We start from the raw sequence: 22124 nt of genomic DNA, 5'->3' as shown, positions 1-22124 counted from the left end.
CTGTCACCATCAACAGCAGCAGCAGCAGCAGCAGCTCTGTTACATCCTTCTACAACTGACCACATCGTACGGATGCCACAGAGCCTGTTTGTTCTCAAATATCCTTCCTGTCAACACTTTCGGATAAAATGGGCAAAATGAAATCTCACGGAGCCGAGTTGTGAAAACATATGTGGCATTTAAATGTGCGAACGGGCAATTCAGGCTGAGATGATTAATTTATCCGAGTGGTGCCTTATGATAGGTCCAACTCTGCAAAACTGGCAGTGCCACTACAGCGTAAGGGTGTCCTAAACATGACGGCTGGTAGGGAGACCTTCCTCACTTAAGCAAACTAAAGCTTTTGCACTGTACTGTAGAGCATAACACAACAAATAAAAAGAATTTGTACAGAGACCAGATCTTATTCATCTCGCTAGAAAACACCAAGGCGAAATGGATGGACTCCATTTCTCCACAGTGATGATACACGGGCAAGACGTGAAGCAATTATGCCGAGCAGAAACTATGGAGTCGGTACAGGTATTACAGGTATTTTTACCCCTTTTCTTCAACAAGAGGAATTTAAACAATGCGTTTAAATCTCCAGCTGCTCTTTTAGAATAGCTCGACGTGATCGTATGGATGTGAGCAAGGGACGCCGAGCTCAGGCATGCTCAGGCAATTTTGGATCGTTAAAAAAAAAAAAACTTGAAAAGATAACAGTCGGCCGCATGCGAAGCTTAAAATCGTTGCCCGTGTATCGCAGTCACCGTCAAAGACAACACGTTAGTCAAAGTGTGTGAGTGAATAGCAAGAAAAGAAGAGGAAACTCCAAACAATATGACTACACACTATACAGCCACCAACACCAGTAAACCCCCATGCATTCCTGTGTGCGGACTGGGCCAGATACTACTGAGAAAACTTTGTGAGTCAAGTTGCGGTATTTGATAATTCCATTAGCAAGACGAAGGAAAAGAAAGACGTCATGTTCCCTCAAAGATTGGTTGTTTAGGTCCACCGCAAATTTTATGCCAACCACAATTGGTGAATGAAGCTTCCAGTGTTGAGGAGTAGAAACAGAGAACTCCATTTTCACATTTATATTGTGTCGTCTGACCAAATATATATATATATAAGACATCTTGTTTTTGATGTCTAATGGAAATAATATCAAAGAATCATTTCTGCAGCTACTATCTGACCCAAGTTATTTGTAGACATGCTGTACTATTGTGTGTTATTATTACTACTACTACTATTCAAATGCAGGAATCCCGCCATAGGCATGCAGCCACTGAGAGTCCTGTACAACCACTGCTACACCATCTACAGCCTACACTCACACACACACACACACACACACAAACACACACGCATGCAACTGGCGGACAGCAGTCATGGCCAGCTTTAAGCGCCAACCTGAAAAGAAAGACGCGCTCTTGATGAGACGCAGAGGGCCCTGTTCAGAGAAGGCCCGTCGAGGGCTGCAGAGCTGAGAAAATCCTGCGCAGCACGAACAAAAACATGGAAGAGGAGAAAGGGAGGAAGAGGGGACGAAGAAGGAAAAAAAACAAAAAAAGAAGAAGAACACGGATCATGATTAGTGAACGAGTAAGGAGGAAAAGCCGGCTGCCTCCTGTTGTCCAACCGTCTCATTAGTTGCAGGAGAGTTGTTTTGTTTTTTTTAGTCTGGAATGAAATAATGACCATCGTCTGTAGGTCAGTCAGTCAGGCAGGTAGACAAATAAGAAAGCTGGTATCACTCACAGAAAATGCAGCTAACACAAAAGACTATTATAACAGATTAATTATTGATTATCGTTTAGCTGTGATTTGTGCAAGTAAACACTTTCTGTCTTTTCTGTGAGGATGGCAGAGGAAATGGACAAAAACACAGAATTTGCCAACAGTTCTTCATGCGATCTCTTAACAGATTGACCGTATACAGTCATATTTGATAAGACTAATTTGCAGAGAAAAACATCTGAAAGTTTGCTAAGTTTAGTGGTGGGGACGGGTGAAGGAGAGCTGTTGGCAGAGTCTGTCCAGCATAGTTTGTATTCAAAGGCGAATGTTAAAGAGAGAGACGACATCTGCTACAGCTTCACCGGCCAACCAAGGCCTTCAACTGCGTAATAGCCTATGTGACCCTGTGTTAAACATTTAAACAGTGTCCTATCCCTGATAAAACAATCCTCATGCATTCACAGTAACAACAAAAACGACCACAGTGATAAACGAATATAGCATCTTTCTGCTTGTAATCTGCAAGTAAACTGAGTGGAAACAGGGCACTATTATTAGTGGCTAATGAAGGTTTGGTGTGCCTCCGGGTTGCTATGGTTACCTATGTTCCCTAAGAGACTGTTGGGCCCGGTGTTTTGATCAGGCCTTAGGGTGTTGCTGTCCTGTCCAATGAACTCCAGGCTGTCCTGTAACCTGTGTGGGAATGAAACATAAAAAAAAAAATTATACTGTAAATACTGTACGAAAATGTCCTTTACTGCTAAAGTTGATTTTGTTTTTACAAACAAGTGTGTCAGAGCCTATAGAGGTAAACAAAATAAAGAGGAGCGGGGAAAAAAAAGAAACACAGGCCATAACTGAACAGATGGAAAGTGGGAGAAAAAGCATATCTGCATCTGTTGCCTTTTGGAAAAAGGCTGCCATAGGAACCAGAGCGAGACGTGTGTGTGTGTGTGTGTGTGTGTTGATAAGCGTGCGAGTGCTTACGTGTTGAGGCTGCCGTACACGCTGCCTCCCGTCCGGGCGGTGAACACCTTACTCAGCATCAGCTGAGGTGGCGATCTGATATGACGATAGCGCAGGGGACAAAGATCAGCATGTGTGCTTAGTTCATGTGGGTACCTGTGTGTTTTTTCACATCCACCCTTAATTTGTCTGATCTTCTAACTCATCAGTTCACAACTACTACTTTCCTGTTTTTCTCGTCTCCTTCCGTCACTTAACATTACTTTTTCAGTCATGGAAATATTTCATAGTATAACAATGCAGAATTAAAACAAATGTAAAAGATTTTCCCAACTCTGCTACATCTCCTGAGTAAAAAGGATTCGTTTTGAGGAGAAAGCTCATTCATACATCCCTATTTTTCTTACCTGATCTGGTGGATTTTGAGCGTTGAGCCTTTGTAGCTCATGGCCACAGAGCCAAACATCATTTCCCCCAGCATTACCACATCTGACGAACACCTCGAACCCTGGAGAGGAGAGGAATCTTGTAACGTAACCTCTACAAAAAACAACGAACTGGTGCACTGTATGTGTATCCGCGTGTACATGCATAACTCCAGAAGAGTACAACGATTTTACACGTAAGTCTCACCTGGTAGCGGAGGCCCTGCTCCTTTGTCTCCTTGGTTTCAGATGTACAGGAAGAGGAACTGTCCAGGGAACTGCTGCTTCCTCCTGTAGGTCGGAGCTGGCAGCATTTTCCGAACATCTTCACCTGCCCCTCCGTGCTCTTGTGGGATAAAAACAAAGAAAGGAATATTTTTAGGCCAACTGCAACAAACACAGACTCACTTAACTCTGCAGAAAAAAAAAATAAATACTGAAAAGGCACAATCCATGCTTTTTGACTCCAAAATATACAAAGTATATTCACTAAGACTCATGTCATCCTTGTAAATCAGTGGAGATTAAACAATAAAATCAAAAGAACATGCAACAGTCAATGGAAATCTGCTGCAGCCCTTACTTCAAATAAACCAAAAAGAAGCTTTTAAGTATTTAACTTTTATGTGGCAACAACACAGCTCACATGGGAATGGATAACATCTTATTTTGGGGGAATCGACTTGGTTACGGAGCACGATAACAACAAATGAAAAGAATAGGCAACTAGCTAATTTGCAGTAAACTAGCAAAAGGAAAAGCATAAACGAAGTCAAACTGTGCAGGGCAAACACTGTAGAAACCCAATCCAGAAGCACTTGTGTAAACAGCTAACTAAAAGCAATGTGAGCTCAATCAGCCTGTGTCATGTGCCTTCTTAACTTGGCAGCCAATTCAAGAGGAATGCATTTGGGAGGGTGCACAGGGAGAGGGTGGGGGTGTATGTGTGTGTGTGTGCTAGCTAGGCTCTGGTAATGGCTCATTTGAAACCACTGTTGCCGTCAATGAAAAGGAGAGGAACATGGAGGGAAAATGAGAGGGAGGGGATGGAAAAAACAAGAAGGGGACGACGAGGAGACGAAACAAAAAGGCAGAGAGGAAATAAGATCATTTCGTTGCACACTTTTAAACGTGCAATTTGTTGCGTACACTTTCTATTTTCTCTTATTTGTGTAAACTATCCTGTAGCACACGCGCTAATGAAGCCACCCTCAGTCTGCGTGAGCTGCGTCTGAGCATGCACATGGGTGTGTGTGTGTGCGTGCGCGTGTGTGCGTCCGCTGCAGTGCAGTGTGAGGTATGTACACAGAGTCCAGCAGCATGTGACTGCCAGTCATATGACTCCTCTCCAGAACTCGTGACTGAGCAGCACTGCAATCAGTCCCTCCCTCACTCGCTCTCTCTCTCTACCACTCCAACCTCATCCCTCTCTAGTTCCTGCAGCTTTCTTTCTCCCCTTTAAAACATCTATTTCTTTTCAGTCGTATCTGGCCATCCCTGCATTTCCAACAATCTCATCTTTTTTGTATCTCTTCTATCTCTTGCTCGATCCCTTATGTCTCTATTCCTCATTCTTTGTGTGCCTCGCGCTTGGACGTGCTGTGCATGTCCAAGCAGTTGATCTCACTTAAAATAAATTCCTCTGAGTTGACAAAACAGGCCATCATGTGATAAAAGATGCAGGGAAAGCCCTAACAAAGCAGAATAAACCAAAAATATTGACACCACTCCAGGTCACGCTCATCCAAACATAGGGCACTGAACCCGCTTACTTACTGCATTTTTCTATCTGTTGTTTTAAAGACTGTGCTTCAGACAAATGCCACACGTGTAAAGACACATAACCCTTTTTTTTTTTTTTTTTATCGTGGATCTATAAGTGGCGCTTTGTCCAATCCCACTGTGGTGCTTCAGTAAATCCACAGGTGGACATGGACAAATTCAATGTCAGGGTGACGTACTGTAGGTCAGCGGGAGGTGAGCATGCGTGTGATGGCAAAGGTTGTGGACATGATAATGAGGCAGGTGGACAACAGCCAAGACAAGATGAGGCAATAAAAAAAATAATTAAAAAAAAAAAGGAGACAGACAAAAGAGGAAGTAAGAAAGCAGGTGAAACCTGCCGATAAGACGGAGGCATGCTGAGAGAAAACAGAAGGAGAAACAGGGAGACTAAGAGAAAAAGAAGGGAGGGCGGGGAGAAACCAGAGCCAAAATAAAGAGAGAGATAAATAAATGTACTAATAGATTTAGGAGGAGACTATAGAGAAAGAGATTTAGTAAGATTTATAGAAGAGCAAGGTGCAGGAGAGACCAACAGGACCAGATCAATTTAGAAAAGTGGTAGATAATCAGGACACTGAAGCGAAACAGATAGAGGGGGAGGAGAGCTCATTTACAGACGAGTGAAAACAGGAAATTTTAAAAGGAGTGTGAGACCAAACCAGAGCCAGATGAAGACAGACAAGAGAGTGAGAGAGAGAGAGAGAGAGAGATAAAAGAAAGACAGACAGTGAGTGACACGGCTGTCATGTGAGGATGAAAGAATGCTGCTTACACATGGGCTGTCAGCTGAGGCTATTATTATTGGAGATAAGAGCACCAGAACAAACCGGTCAGGGTCAGACAGAAACACACGGCGGCCTTATGAAAATATAAGGCACATTCTGCAGAACTGATATGGAAAAGAGTGGTGACTGCGCGTAAAGCTATAAAAAATAAAAAAAATAAAATAAATCAGAGGGCAGACACGTCATGTGAGAGGCCACACACCTAGAGCTCTTTGAAGACATAAGTGACGACTATTGTTGCACGCAGCCTGATAAAGAGTGATAATAAAACCATGTCTCGTGGGCTAAAATGGGTGTGCTGGCAATCAAACAAAGAGTTTGTACAGCCACTGACACACTACCTGTTTGACATTTCTCCAAAACAAAGCTTAGTCTCGCTCGTAAACAAGACAACACACCCACAAACAGGCTTTGCTGCACACACTCCAACCAGCTACACTCTTGTCCTGCAGGTGCAGCTTATTGTGTCCTCTCAGCTTTATGAATCAGGCACATGACTTTCTGCATGCCATGTCTCTTGTGTGTCTGTCTCCCTGCTCATCAGTTCCCACCGTCTTTGAAAGGTGACTCAAACAAAAAAAGAAACCACGACTACCCCTGTAACTGAGTGCAGGTAATAAAGCAAAATAAACAGGGCAAGATTTCTCATCGAGGAAATCTTATAGCTGGTGGCTATTTAAAAACTTTTAAATAGCCACCAGCAGCTGACCTGTTGAATTACACACATAAAACATGTGACTCACGGTAATGGGGGTTTCCTCCGTGCCCCTTTTTTTGGCATTGGAGTCGAAGAGGACATTTCTGCCGCGCCTCTCGCAGTCCTGGTACACAATCAGCCTGATCTGACTGGGGTCCAGCTGGGGAAGTGGCCAGCTGAATGGCAGGATGAAGGGAGGAAATTAAGAGAGAGGGAGATAAAGTAATGTAGAAGGAGACAGATGGGGGAGGGTGGGGGGGTGAGAAGGTGGGAGGGAGAGAGAAAATAATGGAATTAGTGCAAATAAAACAGATAAAGGACGACTGATCGGTAAGATACAACCAAATTAATTGATATAAACATCTTCCACAGGTGTGAAAACTGCACATTTGATAAAATAGGGTCATAAACAATTAACAAAACAGAGCGTAGTGTCGAGTAAGGAAGAAAGACGCAAATACAACTTTTCAGCGCGCTTTATAAGTATTTATTTACTGACAAAAATTACCAACAACACAGCATCATCTCTTGCAGTTCGGTTATAGAGCGTATAATGATATAAGCAAGAGGGAAAAGGTAAATATGACATACTTGCAAGCTTGTAATAAACACTGTTTAAGCTGTCACCAGTCCCACTTGGCATGGAGGACCATGCAGAGTCCATGCCAGAGCTGCCGTTCATCCATCTCATACCTCAACCGGTGGGGGGGCCCTCTAAGATGTGCCACTACAGCCCTGCTACCCACCAGATTTACAGTGTACCCAGATAACACACGGGCCCACAAGACACTCACGCCGCTACTTTAATTGAAGATCGCCGAGCTAATTTAGTAGGGGCTATAAAGATGACAGAAAACTGGACCAGCTGAGTGACAGTTGAGTATTTCTGTCTCGTCTGATTGATAGATGGGTCAGGCAGATGGGACTCAGAGCTGGACCTATTTATAGCCTTTTATTGGGGAACAGGGATCATCCCTAAACACAAGTGTTTATAGTAAATAGGTTGGCGGGGAGGGGTGGAAAAGGAACAGTAAAGTCCATTTAACTTGCCAGCAGAATAGCACGTACAAACCCACATTCAAGCGCAACTTTCCACAGTCGGCCAGCGGGTCTCGACGGCCCAGGGAAGACCTGCGTTTATGTGCGGCTGTGTGTCTGCGCGCGTCATTCCCATGCATGTGCGCGACTATTTACGAAACACTGGTGTCAAAGTATGACCAGCATTCCTGGAGGCAAAATGATTGAGTCCTGCAGGAGAACAAAGGGGAGGCAGTCATGTGCTGCACCCTCGGTGTTAAGTTGTCAAATCAAAGTCATTCAGAGCTTTGAGGGACAGAAATATAGGAGTGGTAAATTTAGGAGGCAGCGTTTGCACAATGAGCTGCCTCACCATTTCTCCAGCATCCAGTCCTGTAATTAACGTTTCTACTCGCCAGAAGCGCCGCCAGTTACCAGTATGGACCAAAACCACCATCAGATCCGACTTTAAATTAGGCTTTCGGGGAAACAAATGGACGGAGCCGCATTTCACTGCAAGTCGTTCCCTCCCTGTCATGTTTTCCAGTTGCTTTGCAGTTTTTCACTGTTCGTAAAACGAACAATGCACATGCATTAGATAAAAATAAATGAACTGCTTTTCTAACTTTAGCTAACCTCATTAGATTGGTTTCACATCGTGGGCCCAAAGCACAAGCTGAAACTACTGAGGTGATAAGGAATGTTTTTAGTGCTGACCAATGCTTAAACCACACTTTCTCGTCAAAAAAAAACAAAATAAATCCTGTTTCTCTCTGTAGCACACATTTCTGTAGCAAGAAACACCATCTCCATCTGTTCATGAGGATCCCACTGGTCCTTGTGACTCTAATCCAAGCATTATCAGGTTCTGAGTCTGGTAACACGCCATTTGGATTTTATTACGGGGCCTCTAACCACCCATACAGAGGGGGGAAAAAAAATTTATTGTAAATTGCGGCATTACCAAAATTTCCAGTAGTGGATTTTGACGTTCTTCTGTTTGACAATTACAGGCACAGAAGATGTGTTCAACCGAGATACTGCTCAGTGAACTGTTCTGTTGTTGGTCTTTTTGATCCTTCGTCGCGACTTGTGATTAATAGCAGTTAATGTTTGATCACATTACAAAAGCCAAAACACTTAGTTTTCTCTTCTTGGCTTGTTTCCGAGGGAAGACCCAACCTCATACCCCGTCGGCGCGCTAAGTGGTTGACGTAATGCCTGCCTGGCCTACATAACGGGCTCAAATTGCATTGTATCGGGGCTTGGTCGATATTGATTTCAGACTCGTATGCAAGATTACTCGGGCCAAGGTTAGTTTCAGTTGGTCATATGCTTCATTGAAATTAGAGTGCCGCTTCTAATGAGCATGGGTATTTATGAATTTGCAGCTGGTTTTAACGCCAATTCTTATTTGTACATTGTATAAAAAAAAATTTTTTATTTTAGTTATAGTTTTTCCACAGTTCAAATATCTAATGCAAGTTACAATTAACAAATTCAACACTTCTCCAAAGGTTAAATGACAGCAACCAATATGGGTACCAAGATTGGAAAAATAAGCTGCCGTGTTGTTTACAGATCAACCCAGACGAGATCTGCATAATTTGACACCACGTTCAGGGCTCCCTTTGTTTTGAAAATCACTGAGGAAGAAGAACCGAACACAGAGCAAAAAGCAAGAACAACAAAAAAAAAAAAAGAGCCTTTCTATAAGGAACAAGAAACATATTGCCATAACAACAAATAAAAGATGGGATTCAGAATAAGAAGTCAAAGAACAAAAGACTAGAAAAACGTAAGAAAACAAGTCTGCAGCTAATAGTAATTAAAAGACAATGTAAGGGGGAAAAATGAATTTAACTTGGATAAAAGAAGAGGAAACGCAAACACAAAAATATCTGACAAACACAGAAAGGCTTCTGACAGAAAGACAAGGCAGAGTGCGAGCGAAGGAGGAAGTTCCCCATCAGTGAGCTTGTGACAGTCACAGCGCTGACAGAGGAGAGAGGGGAGTCATTCATAAAAGCGGCACATGACTTCATGACTGTTACATACTTGTACTGCTTTGAATTTGATTAATCTGAACCAAAAAGCGACTCCAAAAATTTTCAGTCGCTCAGGTAAAAAGATTTGAATTTGCTTGAGCAGCCTGTTGAAGATAAAAAAATAAAAACAAAAAGACGCAACTGATTAAAGATGCCAAGGGGCAAATAATAACCAGGATCTTTATTTGTTTGATTGATTCATCACATTGCTAAGCAACAGCTATCAAACTTTGACATCACAGATATGTAAAACAGAAACTCTTTGAACTATGACTCCACCCAAACATGTACTTCCATGCACTAAACCCTTTCACCCCCCCCCCCCTCCAACCACAACCACAAAGCATGCTTCCCCATCAACACGCTAACCCATATCGTATAACATGACCACAAGCGGTAGAATCGCCGCTACGACCAACGGCAAAAACTACGGCCCTACCAATTCAAACTGCGTGAAATGTCCGAATGCTACGTTAAAGTTGCAAACGCTCGGGCAGACGACAAGAACCACAAAAATAACAACACAAGCATTGTTCTCAAACCTCCTTCAGCTAACACTACCATGCCCGCTGCGCTGCACGTAAGCCAGGTTAAATATTACCGACTCCTACCTGGGCATCGTTGCGAGTCTGCCAGTCTTTCCCCAGCCCTCTCCCTCCTCTCTCTCTTTCTACTCCTCTCGTCTCTCCTCTCCTCTCCTCTCCAAAGCGGGGTCTAAGAATAGCGGTGAACTAAATTCACACAACAACATGAGACTATCAGGTGATCGCAGGAACACAGTGTGTGCCGGACAGTACAGAGGCAGAAACAGCAGCGAGCCGTGGACTGCTGACAGCCAGAAAGCGCTGCGATAAGACTGACAGTGGGGATTTGTTTGTGTGTGTCGCTTCTTAATCCCACTCTTTTTGTTCCTCTCTCCCTTGTGTCGCTTCTTTCTGTCTTTCATTGTCCAAAACAAAAAAAAAAAAACACAATGCATCCTCTTAACAAAGACACGTTTGAAGAAACAGCAGAAAATTCAACAGCGTACAGTTTGACAGATGCCGATTCTTCTGCAATTATTCCTTTAAATAAACTGAGCCCGATAACATGTAATGTAGAATCATATCAGGGAGGGAAGACTAAAGATTTAGCCGCCACATACTGTAGCAGCTATTTAGTAGGCAAAGTATTTTTCCTTTTCTTTCCAGGTTCAAATTGTGGTCTCCACTCCATCATCTGAACAGTAGGGATGCCTAGAAATTTGCGTGCTGCCGTCATGAAAAATTTATGACAGGCGCACACAAATCACCCTGTCCTCTGAAGTAAAGAGACATGTCTAATAATTTTAAATAAATGTCACTTATACAAATTGAATCAGTTCAGGCTTAATAATTTACTGGGAACCAACTGCATGAATAATTCAATTTTATCAATGACAACACACTGACATTTTCTTGACTTCTGCAAAAAGCTATTCATTCGACAAGGATGGACCATGTGCAAATTCAAGCTTTGAGGAAATTAGGAGTCCACAATTTGCATACAGGATGCAAAAAAAAAAAGTTTCCTCTGACAATGGCACAAGCTGCAACCCATAGCTGCTCGTTGACCATAGCGTGTACTGATGGTTGTAATATAGCCTAGTCTAGTTTCCTGGACTGCCATGTCTGGCATCAGCCTACACCGACCTCAAAGATCTCGCTCTACTACAGCGGGAACGTGTGAGCGTGTGTGTGTTTGTCAGAGACAGTTACATAAACATCCCCTCAGTCCAAGCTGTGTGACGTTCTTCCGGCTATGTTCTGGCAGAGGATTCTGTTAGGTCAAGCAGCTTGTATTTTTAAAAAGACGTTTCTGTGCCATTTTTTTTTTTGCAGCTTATGTAGTGTTCAGCAAGTTGAGCGTTGTTTTTAGTTCACTGCATGGGGCTGATATTTCATTTCAAGTGAAAACTGCAGGCTAGTACATTCGACAGACACACAGACACACATGTCAAGTGTCAGGAGTGAAAACTAAAACCATACACCTCGAGTCTTTGTGTGATAGCACAACACGCCACACACCAAGTAAAAATCTAGATGAAACAAGGCAGGGTTTCCATGAGGGCAGTCCGCTCCGTAGATGACGACGTTAGAGGTAATCTGTCTTGACACACACCCAAAGTCACATCCTAGCACTCTTGCACTGACTGCGTCACAGCTCTATCACCGGTGCCTGTGTTATGACAAACCGTGTGACGTAGCCCGCGTTTAATACACATTTATGAGCGCTCGCGACCTTGCTGCTGTAATTGCAGGCCATAAGTCAGTCTGTGCTGGCAGGCTACTTTCCCCAACATGGTGCGACGAATACTTCCAGGTGCATGCATCACCGTGGTGACACCAAACAAAAGTTATTACAGCTAATCTTCCAGTTACCTCTACCTTTACACCAGCGCACTGTGCACATGCATTCTCTCAGCGATGCATAACCGCCCTGATATTTTCCCACAGCCCTGCTTCGCGTACACGAAGCCTTCCATTAAGACGCCAGTTTGTCCGTGTTATGCTTGTTTGAAAATGAAAATGTACACTCCTGTGCTGCTGGAGAAGTGAAACAGAGGAAACCCGAGACAGTCAGCAACTTTACTTTTAATGGAATAATTCTATTAGTATATTTTACTGGTTCCACTTCTTAAATGTGAGAACTCTCTGCCTACATGACCCGAAACAGAATTTTTGCTTTTTGGTTTCTGTCACATGACCAGTTGGCTGTTTGCAGACCAATGAATAATGACTCTCAGATCACTGAGTAATTAACTTGCTTTGTTAAATGCAGATTTTATGAAGGGAAAATAAAGATCTTATCACATGACACAAGCCCTAAACAACAATGAACAATTGTTCTGCTATGACTAAGTTCTAGTAAATAGCAACGCTCTCTGAAGGATCTGGCCGCGTGCACTGAAAGCACCTGACTACCTGCATATCCACTGGTTTCTATGCCGGTTACGTAGCATTAAGGACTTCTGCATTCCAGTAATCACATGATGCTGAGCGGGTAAAGATGCTATGACGCCGAGAGGTTACAGTACTCACAGCAACAACACCTTAACCATTTGACTGACACATATCGCCATAGGCTGATATCAGGTGGAATCAGTCTGTACGTGTTCGGGGTAAAAAAGGTGTCAGGGTCACACCAAAACAAATGTTATTCAAATGATCTTTACACTTGAAAGGCAGTATGCATGCGTACGCTATGGCTTATTCCTGTTTCACAACCTCTGAATCAGGAACACATGACAGAAAGGGAGTGCTTACAGTAACGGCTGCATGACTGTGTCTCACTCGAGATCACATGAACGAATCATCAGGTTGAGCAGGAGGAGTGGTGGTGGTGGTGGTGGTGGCGGTGGTTGTGGAGAAATCTGGGTTCATGGTCAAACTTGCTTTTGAGGTGAAAGGGAAATGCCGACGTATTAGAAATAAAAATTCTGCACTGTACGAGAGACGCAATTCAATTGTCGGCCTTAAAGCAAAGAGGTAACGCTGTCAGTCCGTACATTCACATCTCTGTGTCAAACCGCCTCCTCTATCTCCATCTATGTCATTTCTTCCGTTCTCCCTGGTGCTCATGTAGAGACTGAAAGTAGGCTAATTATGTGGCGTGACGGAGTGAAGTTTTTGGTTTGACTTTCAGGCTCCAAACATTCACGAATTTACCTTCAAAGTTAAAAATTAAAGTTAAATAATAAAATAATAGAGATCACTACAGAAAGAGAAGAAAAAACACAGATAAATACACAAAAAAAAAGTATAAATATGAATAATAGCTAAAGATCACATGTGTTTGCAACCCATGCACTGTACACTGTGGGCTGAATCCTGAGTAGAGTGACTCAAGACAGACAGCAGAGGCAGAATGAAGGGGGGGCAAGTCTACATATAACCAAATATATTATGAAAACGAGGGTTTTTACATATTCAGCATTACCCGCAGAGAAACCTAACCCAGAGTCTGTTGTATGAGGTGCATTGTATCTCTGCAACGTTTTTTTGATGCCTTCGTCCTTCACCGTAATGTACTGGAATGAGCCGTAAAACTCGATACTGGAAACTGATAACTTGATGGATTTATTAGTAGAGGATGGTACTTCTTGAAATGATACCGGCTACATAAAACGAGCTGATGAATTTTCAACTTTTATAGTTTGTCATGTGCTGGAATGGTCACATGCCAGACTGCTATAATGCAGAAGGGGCCAACAACCACGCAGCCAACAACGAACCAAATAAACTGAGCTCAATATCCTGTGGTGTGTGACACGAAAGTAAGAAGACACGCGGGCCTGGCTAACTAGACGTTAAGCCATGATACTACTAGCACTCGCCAGAATGCGAGTGTGAGCGTGTGACGTGTGTGTGTGAGAGCTTTTACGTAAAACTATATCTTTATCATGACCCTGCAGTTCTGAGAAGCTCGAGTGTGGCCACTTAAAATAGCCCTGATAGGAACCCGATGACAGCCGCCGTCTTTGCAGAACCTTGGCAGGCGTGCAGCATTAGCACAGACAGAAATGCATGCACATGCAAGCAGCCTTGCATGAATCCACGATGAAAATGATTTAAAATTTGCCAAAGTAAGTGAAAGAGAGACAATTAGTTCAGCTAGAAGTTTGATATAGTGAAAGCTAAATACTATTCTGCTACGTAAAGTGCGACGGGATACAAAAGTAATCTGTATTAATTTCAAAGAATGGTAAGTCACAGGTTAAAATATATCTCTACTTATCCAACTAATGGGTTTGTTCCTGAGAACACAGTCATGTGATAGTCCCACAAACATGACAGCGTATGACTGATGAAAGCCTCACATGACACACATGAGTTATGAAAGTATGCAGTGGAGGACCTACACCGTGCCACTAGGGAAGTTGAGCCACTACTTTTCCTGAACAGCCAAGTAGAAAAGATCACTAAAAATAAATCTTATGCGCTTGCAAAAATCTGATTTTGTTCAACAAATGTACAATTAAATAGAAAAGTGAACAACATTTTTTCCTAGCAACACTTAACGATGTACAAGATGATGTGTAAAACTACAGTCACTCCCTTGCGCGCCCGCACACACACACACACTCCTTCCTTTAAGTATCTCAGTACAAACACAGCTATATTGAGCTGTATGGCCCAGGTCAAGTAGGAAGTTTCCTCAGCGGGCTGCCAGGACAAGCCGCCTGAGTGTGGGTGGGGGACGACAAAGATACTGGCTCAAGTTCAGGCCTCTGACTGATTACAAGATGAGCCAGAAGCTCTCAGTGTAATGTACAGTATGCCGTCCCTGGTCAGGTGCTGCAGCCAGGGAAACAGGAGAGGGTTTTTTAGGCTTTCCTCCCAGGGTCAGCCAACCTCCTGCCCTCTGTGGTATTCTAGAGGGCACAGTGATGTGCTGTGACAGAGCTTTGGGCTTGTGGTGCATTATGCAGGTCAGTGAGGCTGCAACACAACAACACCACAACCGCCAAAATGAAAATAATAAATATACAAAAACCACTTCATAAATTACTCCACTGGTTCTGGAATAATTAACTAAGCCTCTTGTAGAAACTCACCAAAGATACAGTTTACAGTTTTTTTTTAAAAAGGTTTATCATTTTGTTCATCTGAAATAGAGACAAATATCATCATACAGTGCGGTTACATGTTGAATCTAACCAAAGACTCACAATCTTTAAACCTTCAACCTGCTGGAGGTGTTCAAGCTGGTTTCTTACAGATCTTAACTGCAATATCATAATCAGCCAGCTGTTCTCTTCCATAAACAGCGCTGCATTCAAAGGCAGGTAGGTCAGCAGCTGTTTTTAAAGACATCCATTTGTAGGAGTGGATCAGAATATTTTAAATATCATCTCTGCAATCCATCACTGTCAGTAAAGCCCCGTCTCTCTCCCCCTCTCATGTGTCAACCATCTAACTCCGTTCCTCATCTCTTAGGTGTGTTCTTCTTCTCCTCTTTTACATTTACAAATTTTCCCTCCTCCCGAGGCGTTTATAACTGATGCTCTCTAGCTCAGTCTTGCAACCACCCAAGGGCCCTCTTCAGCCACGTCTCCTCTCCGTTCTGTCCTCTCCGGAGCATTTCATGCTTGATGAATGGGGGACTTATGCCAGAGGTATGAAGAGCACAGCTGACCACTGAGTTAACAGAAACGCCTGCTGCCTGCCTGTTTGCTCTCGGACTGATGCCAAGCCAGACCTGCGCACACACACACACAGCATTTATATCACTGGGCGCAGGGCACCTTTATGGCATGGAACGTGCTCGGGCACGGGCACGGGCCAAAGTGCAAGCAGCACCACAAGGAGGTGATGCTTTTCAGGTCAAATATCTCCACCACAGGTGACAGGGTGGGAGCAAAAATATTCAACTTAAGTGTGTTTAAAGATAAAAGAACATTTTCCCCTTGGTGGCAGACCTGACCCAGAATGAAAAACATACACAGGGGATAATAAAGTATACTGCAAGGCAGCTCAGTGATGTATTGCTCTGTCACGTTGAATGTAACCATAGGATATTTTGATGGACATTATGTGCCTTGCTTTAGCTACATACAACGATCGGGCATAACATTATGACCACCGACAGGAGAAGTGAATAACACTGACCATCTTGTGGCAGTAAAATGTTCTGCTGGGAAATTTTCAGACCTGGCATTTGTGTGGATGTTTCTTACACGTGTACCACTCGCGTAGACCAGACCAGGCAACCCCCACCCCATAGCAATGTCACTTCTCGATGGCAGCAGCCACCCTTAGTGGGATGCAGACAGACTCAAGGGACGCGCACAAAAACGATTTAAGGAACAATTCAAGAAAAATTTAAAACCAGCAAAAGGTGTTGAGCTGGGCTCCGAATTCCCTGGATCTCAAACTGATCAAGTATCTGTGGGATGCAGTGGAAAAAGCCTGATCCACAAAAAGCCATAGGACCCAAAAGTCCCCACTAACAATATTCTGTTGCCAGACACCACGGGACACCCTCAGAAAGCCCATGTCCATTCTGTGATGAGTCACAAGACTTACACAATATTGGGAAGGTGGTCATAATGTTATACGTGATTGGTGTATACTTGCATTCTGTTTAAATACACTGAGTTTTTTTTTTACGCATGCGAGTGTTGAGCAAATACTGCTTGCAACATGTCACTGCAATGAGCTGCGATATCAGTTTTTTTTATCTAATATGTCAACATGTTTCATTTTTGTTCTAACACGCCTAAAAGTGGGAGCTCTGAGGATGAAACACAAACACAGGATGCAAGTTTTGAATTGACAAACGTTGCCTACATTAGTTATTGAAGTAATGAATGCAACCAACAGGACAGGCTATCTATCTAAGCATCTCTAGTGTAAACTCGATACAAGGGGGCATTTGTCTAGTTAACACCGGGTCTTGTGCAGGGCTTCATTGGGATGAACTAGACATGTGGCAGCAGATTTTTTTAATTATTTTATTTATTTATTTTTTAACAAAACCAACATGAAGTGAACATATCTGATTACCTGAGGAATTACAGTTTAACGTAGGTCTTGTCAGTGTAAAAAGGCCGACTCAAGTGAACACATGTGCGCCGACAGAGAGCACACAGTGTGCCCCTCTGCTGTCGGACGGCACCGGTTCAGTCTACGAGCACCATCGGCGGGAAAGAGGGGAAAGTCATTTGCACTTTGCTCCAAGATATGGAAGCTATATATCTCCAGACAAACTAATAAAAAAAAAAAGGAGTGTGACTGTACTATCACGACTGCCTAACGACCACGCAGGCATGACCAAACAAACACAAAGGGGGGGGGGGACACGGGGGAAGACAAAGGAGGGTGGCAGGACACCGCTTCTTCAACTCCTCAAGCCCTGACACCGTTAAGCTTTTACACCGCTATTATTGCCGTTTTTTTTTTTTGCGTTATTGTCAATGAGCGGAAATACGTGTGTAAATGCACGCAGAGTGTCCCACTTGGAGACAGCGTGGTGGCCAGCTGCCTGGGCTAACGTCTACGAGCTAGCGTTAGCATGTTAGCTAACAGCACCAACAGGCAGAAAACGTCTCAAACGCCTCCGTGCAATTAGCTACATTAAATAACTTACGTGTAAAGTGGGCTCCCGAGCTCAAAACATTAACCGCTCCGTACCTCTGTCATGCTTTCAGGCAACAAAGCCTTAAGTAGCGTTAGCGTACACACAAAACCAAACACACACACATATACACAATAAATAGCAGCTACCTGAACGCTGGGTCTTCTTTGCTGCATCTCGGCGGCGGCGACGAAACGGCATTTCTCTTGTTGAAAAGTTTCTGGAAGAGAGTCGGAGGCATTTTGTACCAAAATAAATTCGGTACAGAAAGTCTCTTTTCTTTTCAAATCCAAGAGCGAATCTTGTTCCTTGTAACTGTCTCCATGGGTGTCACAGTCATATGACAGGAATTAGTCACAGGAGCTGCTTGGTAACCTGCTGCATTTTTCTGATTGGCCGAGCCGACGTCCGCTATTACAACAAATTACGCGATTGGCTGATATTTTTGGCCCGGTACCACGTGGTCAGTGGATTCGCCGTGTTGATGTTTTGTCGGGAATCAAGGCAGCATGAAATTTATTCACAGAAATCATACAATACGGTTTGACACACACGGCCAGACATCCTTGAAAGACACACATGAGCAAATGCTTAAAGGAAAAACTTCAATGTCATTAAAAAAAAAAAATGTTGTATCCAATAATACTTATTTATACTGGCAATTTATTTATTTATTTTTATTTTACACGTTTTCTGGCCCTCTTAAATGTTTTAATTTACAGGAAAACACATATAAACACAAATATAAAATACAGAAACATTACATTATGCATTTTACTTGACATTTAGCTTACATTTGGAGCTATGTGCATGCATTAGCATGTATGCAAAGCAAAACAAAACAAAAGTATACAAATAAAGATACGAAAAAAACTACATATGCATTTTACATTTACATTTGAGATGAGGGCAACTCAACTCAAACTACTTGTGAGGGCAAAAAAAAAAAAAAAACGTTAAAAAAGAAAATACAGACATGACATCTAGTGGTGATTTTGCATTATACACCCTTAGATGCAAAATAAACTCAGTGAATAACAACAGTGCGTTTCTTAAACAGGTATATTCAAGAACTAAATATGTAAACTGGATCAGCTGCTAACATCTAAAGACAAAAAGCAGCCGTAACCCACAGACTGTCAAATAAAATACAGTCAGCCAAGTAAGCCTAAAAACCACTTGTTACGCTGAGTTTTGACACCCCGTTTCGAAAAACACACAGAACACATGATGTTTCACACAAAGATTACGCAACATTTTGGCTTCAGATGTCACGAGTTATACGTGCTTAGCAACTGGGAGAGGAAACAAATCAGCACTTTTGAGTTTGATCCATCTTTCTCTCATCTTCTGAAAGAACGCATCCCTTTCATCGTCATTGACAAAGTCAAAGAACTTAGCTTTCTCTGGGTTACACTTTGCAGCCCTTTTTGGCTTCACAGTCACAGGCAATGGCTCTTCTTTGAAACTGATCTCACCCGCTCCGGATGTCTCTGCCTCAGGCTTTACCTTCTCAGGCTGGCTGGGCGTTTGGTGGGACTCACTGCTGTTGTGAATGGATAATTTCGAGGGTGGGGTGTGTTTTGCTTTGACGGTCTCAGCGGTGATGGGACTTATGAAACATACCTTCTTCTTACACACAAAATGCATTTTGTGGGTGAGCTAGGGAGCAAAAGTACATTTGACCAATACTGTAATATTGCCTTTTACTTTTGGTGTAAACAAACAAAGATGCAGAATATTCTGGATGTAAATGTAATGGATATTCAGGTGGTTTTCCTACCTTTTGTGGGGTTTTCTTCTTGTTGACTTCTTCTACAGATTAAAGATTGAAAAAAGCAAAACTATCCATTAAATTTAATTGTCAAGAATGTATGTTTGCTCAGTTGACACAGCAAGAAAAAACGGCTATCAGAAGACATGAATACCTTATAAATTAGACTCTTTACCTGTTATAATTGAGTCTGTTTGTATTTTAGTCTCAGCTTCAGGTTCTCTGTGGTTTCTTGACAAGAGAAAAGACAGCGATTAAACCCAAGTGTGTTCAGCATGTACCAACATCTGGGTCAGCAAGATTTAGAACTTGAATCTCTATATGAATGAACCTCACCTGATATTGTCACTATCCTTTTCAGCGAGAATTGAAGAGGCATCTGAGGACAGAAGGGTAAATCCTGCAAAACCAGCTCTGCAAACTACACTTCTTTATGCTGCACCTAGTTTGTTGTTATGTTCTTAGCATTTTTGCTCAGTTAACTGGTGTTGAATGTTACCTAGGATGGTGGAAAGGTTGGGTGGATGATGCATGTGGATGCTCTCCGCGTGACTCGCATCTAGCAAGGTGGAATTTCTTATACGAGGATGGAGATCCAGCAGATCCTCCTTAATTGGTACGGCAAGTGTGTCCGCTGTGCAGAGAAGATATGATAGTATAATTGAATAACCTTGCATTTTGTGTGTGGATACATAATAATGCACACACACCATAGTTTTCTTTCCTGAAGATCTCCGGTGAGGGAAGACTGCTGGAGGTTAAAGAGGGAGACGAGTAACAGCCGTCCTCCTCCTCCTCATCATCATCACCAGAGTTGGAAGTCGTTTCCTGCTCCATGCTAGAAGATGTGATGCTTTCCAGAGACACTGGTGAGTTCTGTTTACCTTCTTTTCCTAGTATGTCACCACCTTTAAAAGCCTCTGGGCTGAGAGTCACTTGAATGGTTGGGTGACCCGTTTGCGACACTTGATAGCCAGATATTCTAGTAGCCGGTGTGGCTGGCGGGGCTGCTTTAGGTGTGGGTGTTTTGTTAAACGCAGGGTTGCTCAGACGTAACACAGATTCGCAGTGGACGGGTACAGAGATCGTCTGAAGGATAAGCATGGAACGGGAGGACAAGAAGAGCAGTGTGACACAGCTTGACGCAATCAGAAAGCAAACTGAAACGTAGTGGGTGAATTGAGTTTGTAGCTTTAGTAAAGGCTCCCAGATATTTGCTCTTTCAACGTGCATGATTCCCATGATTCACACACACTTACCTGCAGGCTGTTTGGTTTGACAGCGGGGTTACTCGTCTCATTCACTTCAGGTTCTTCTGGAAATGCTTCATAATGCTTGCTGGGCAGGAGTCTCCTATTCTCTGACAGTTTTCAAGCAAGGGATGAGGAAAATAGTAGTGCAGGTTAAAAATAAATAGCCTAATTGTTAAATAAATCACTCATAATAAAGAATTGAGTTCAAATATTTAAAGTAAACTCGTTTAGAAGTAGGATCAGGCTGAAATATGCCACTTTACAGCTAAATAGCCTGTTTGCATTTGGAGGTCAACTTTAAAAAAGTTAATTTAACGTGCATCTTATATTATAATTATTATTATTTATTATTATTATTTAGTCTTACTGTCACGTCTCCCCAGTGTTGGTTTCACGGGTGTATCTCGGTTCTTAGGTAATCCACTGTCACGACGTCTAACGCGACGTAGATCCATTTCCGATCAAACTGATTTCCAGATCAAACCGGTAAACTACCAAACATATGAACTGCTGGAGTGCATAAACGCGTACACTTGACGTTTTTAATAACAGGCTCTTTTTACTACAAACACCTTAAAGTGCTACGAGTGCAACTAAAGATAACCTAGAAAGATAACCTTTTTTTTTTTTTCCCAACTCGTGTTAAAAGTTCCTTCCATTTCCGCTCGCCGGTTTCTGTGCGTTGCTTAGCAACCCTAGCACACCTGCAGGGTTGCTGTCAATCAACTGCTGCTGATGGCAATCCTCTTATTTTGAAAGCTCCCGAACGGAAGTGTCACTGTCCCTCTTCCGTTGACCTCGGTGTTTGTGAAGTTTAATTGATGGAGACTGTGTAACCATGGATACTCACTGCCTTGCAATGGTAAATGCGTGTCACAGGTTTTATTTTGATAATAACCAAAACTTTCAACCAATTAAATCAATATATTAACTTCACAATCGCAAGTACTACTCATACAGTATTCACCGATCAGGCATAACATTATGACCACCTTCCTAATATTGTGTAGGTCTCCCTTGTGCCTTCAAAACAGTTGTGACTCATCATTGAATGGACATGGACCTTCTGAGGGTGTCCTGTGGTGTCTGGCAATGGAGTATTGTTAGTGGGGGAACTTTGAGGGGAGGGGCCTCTGCAGATCATCCCACAGATACTTGATCAGCTTGGGATCTAGTGAATTTGGAGCCTGTGTCAGGCTGCATCCTGCTGGGGATGGCTCCTGCCATAAAGGAGTGTCATTGCTATGGGGTGGGGGTGTCTGGTCTGGTCCACATATATGAATGCCAGGTCCAAACGTTTCCCAGCAGAACACTGTATTGTCACAAGATGGTCGATGTTATTCACTTCTCCTGTCAGTGGTCATAATGCTGTGGCTGATCGGTGTATATAAGTTTTCTGGTCTGCAGCAGTGGAAGAACATTTCACGCAAGTTAAACGGTTTACGGTTAAGTGGTTGAGTACAAAATATCAAGGTATTCGTTTTTTACTTGAGTATTTTTATTCGTGCCCTCCACTACATTTCAGGTTATTTTTTTCACTTTTTTA

The 22124-nt window shown here is 42.8% G+C and overlaps 2 protein-coding genes across 4 annotated transcripts in view; both read right to left on the bottom strand.

The window, feature by feature from the left end:
• The window catches only part of fnip1 (folliculin interacting protein 1), a 33611-nt gene extending 15374 nt beyond the window's left edge, over positions 1–18237 (bottom strand). The window contains exons 1-7 of one of the 2 annotated variants that reach the window (XM_084564840.1): positions 17701–18237; positions 6436–6565; positions 3331–3468; positions 3105–3205; positions 2719–2793; positions 2333–2424; positions 1405–1488 (exon numbers count right to left, since the gene is read on the bottom strand). In XM_084564840.1, the coding sequence (XP_084420966.1) occupies positions 1405–1488; positions 2333–2424; positions 2719–2793; positions 3105–3205; positions 3331–3468; positions 6436–6565; positions 17701–17792 (712 nt within the window). In that variant the 5' untranslated portion in view covers positions 17793–18237. The remainder of the gene's footprint in view (positions 1–1404; positions 1489–2332; positions 2425–2718; positions 2794–3104; positions 3206–3330; positions 3469–6435; positions 6566–17700) is intronic. The other variant, XM_084564841.1, reaches the window with a different exon arrangement.
• Positions 18238–18314: 77 nt separating this feature from the next.
• Positions 18315–20401, bottom strand: LOC311503057 (uncharacterized protein). Of its 2 annotated transcripts, none has more exons than XM_084565571.1 (6): positions 20036–20401; positions 19825–19959; positions 19662–19704; positions 19501–19556; positions 19335–19366; positions 18315–19213 (listed from the first exon to the last, which is right to left on the bottom strand). In XM_084565571.1, exons 1-6 carry the CDS (start codon positions 20160–20162, stop codon positions 18830–18832), a joined length of 777 nt encoding a protein of 258 aa, XP_084421697.1. In that variant the 5' UTR covers positions 20163–20401; the 3' UTR covers positions 18315–18829. The 2 variants fall into 2 exon arrangements, with proteins under 2 accessions (XP_084421697.1, XP_084421698.1); XM_084565572.1 differs by having other exon boundaries at positions 19335–19363.
• Between the last annotated feature and the right edge of the window lie 1723 nt (positions 20402–22124).

Source organism: Chelon labrosus (genome assembly GCF_963514085.1).
Source record: "Chelon labrosus genome assembly, chromosome: 17".
Lineage (NCBI taxonomy): Eukaryota > Metazoa > Chordata > Actinopteri > Mugiliformes > Mugilidae > Chelon > Chelon labrosus.
Note: the sequence above shows the minus strand (reverse complement) of the source record. Positions and strands in the feature narration are given on the sequence as shown.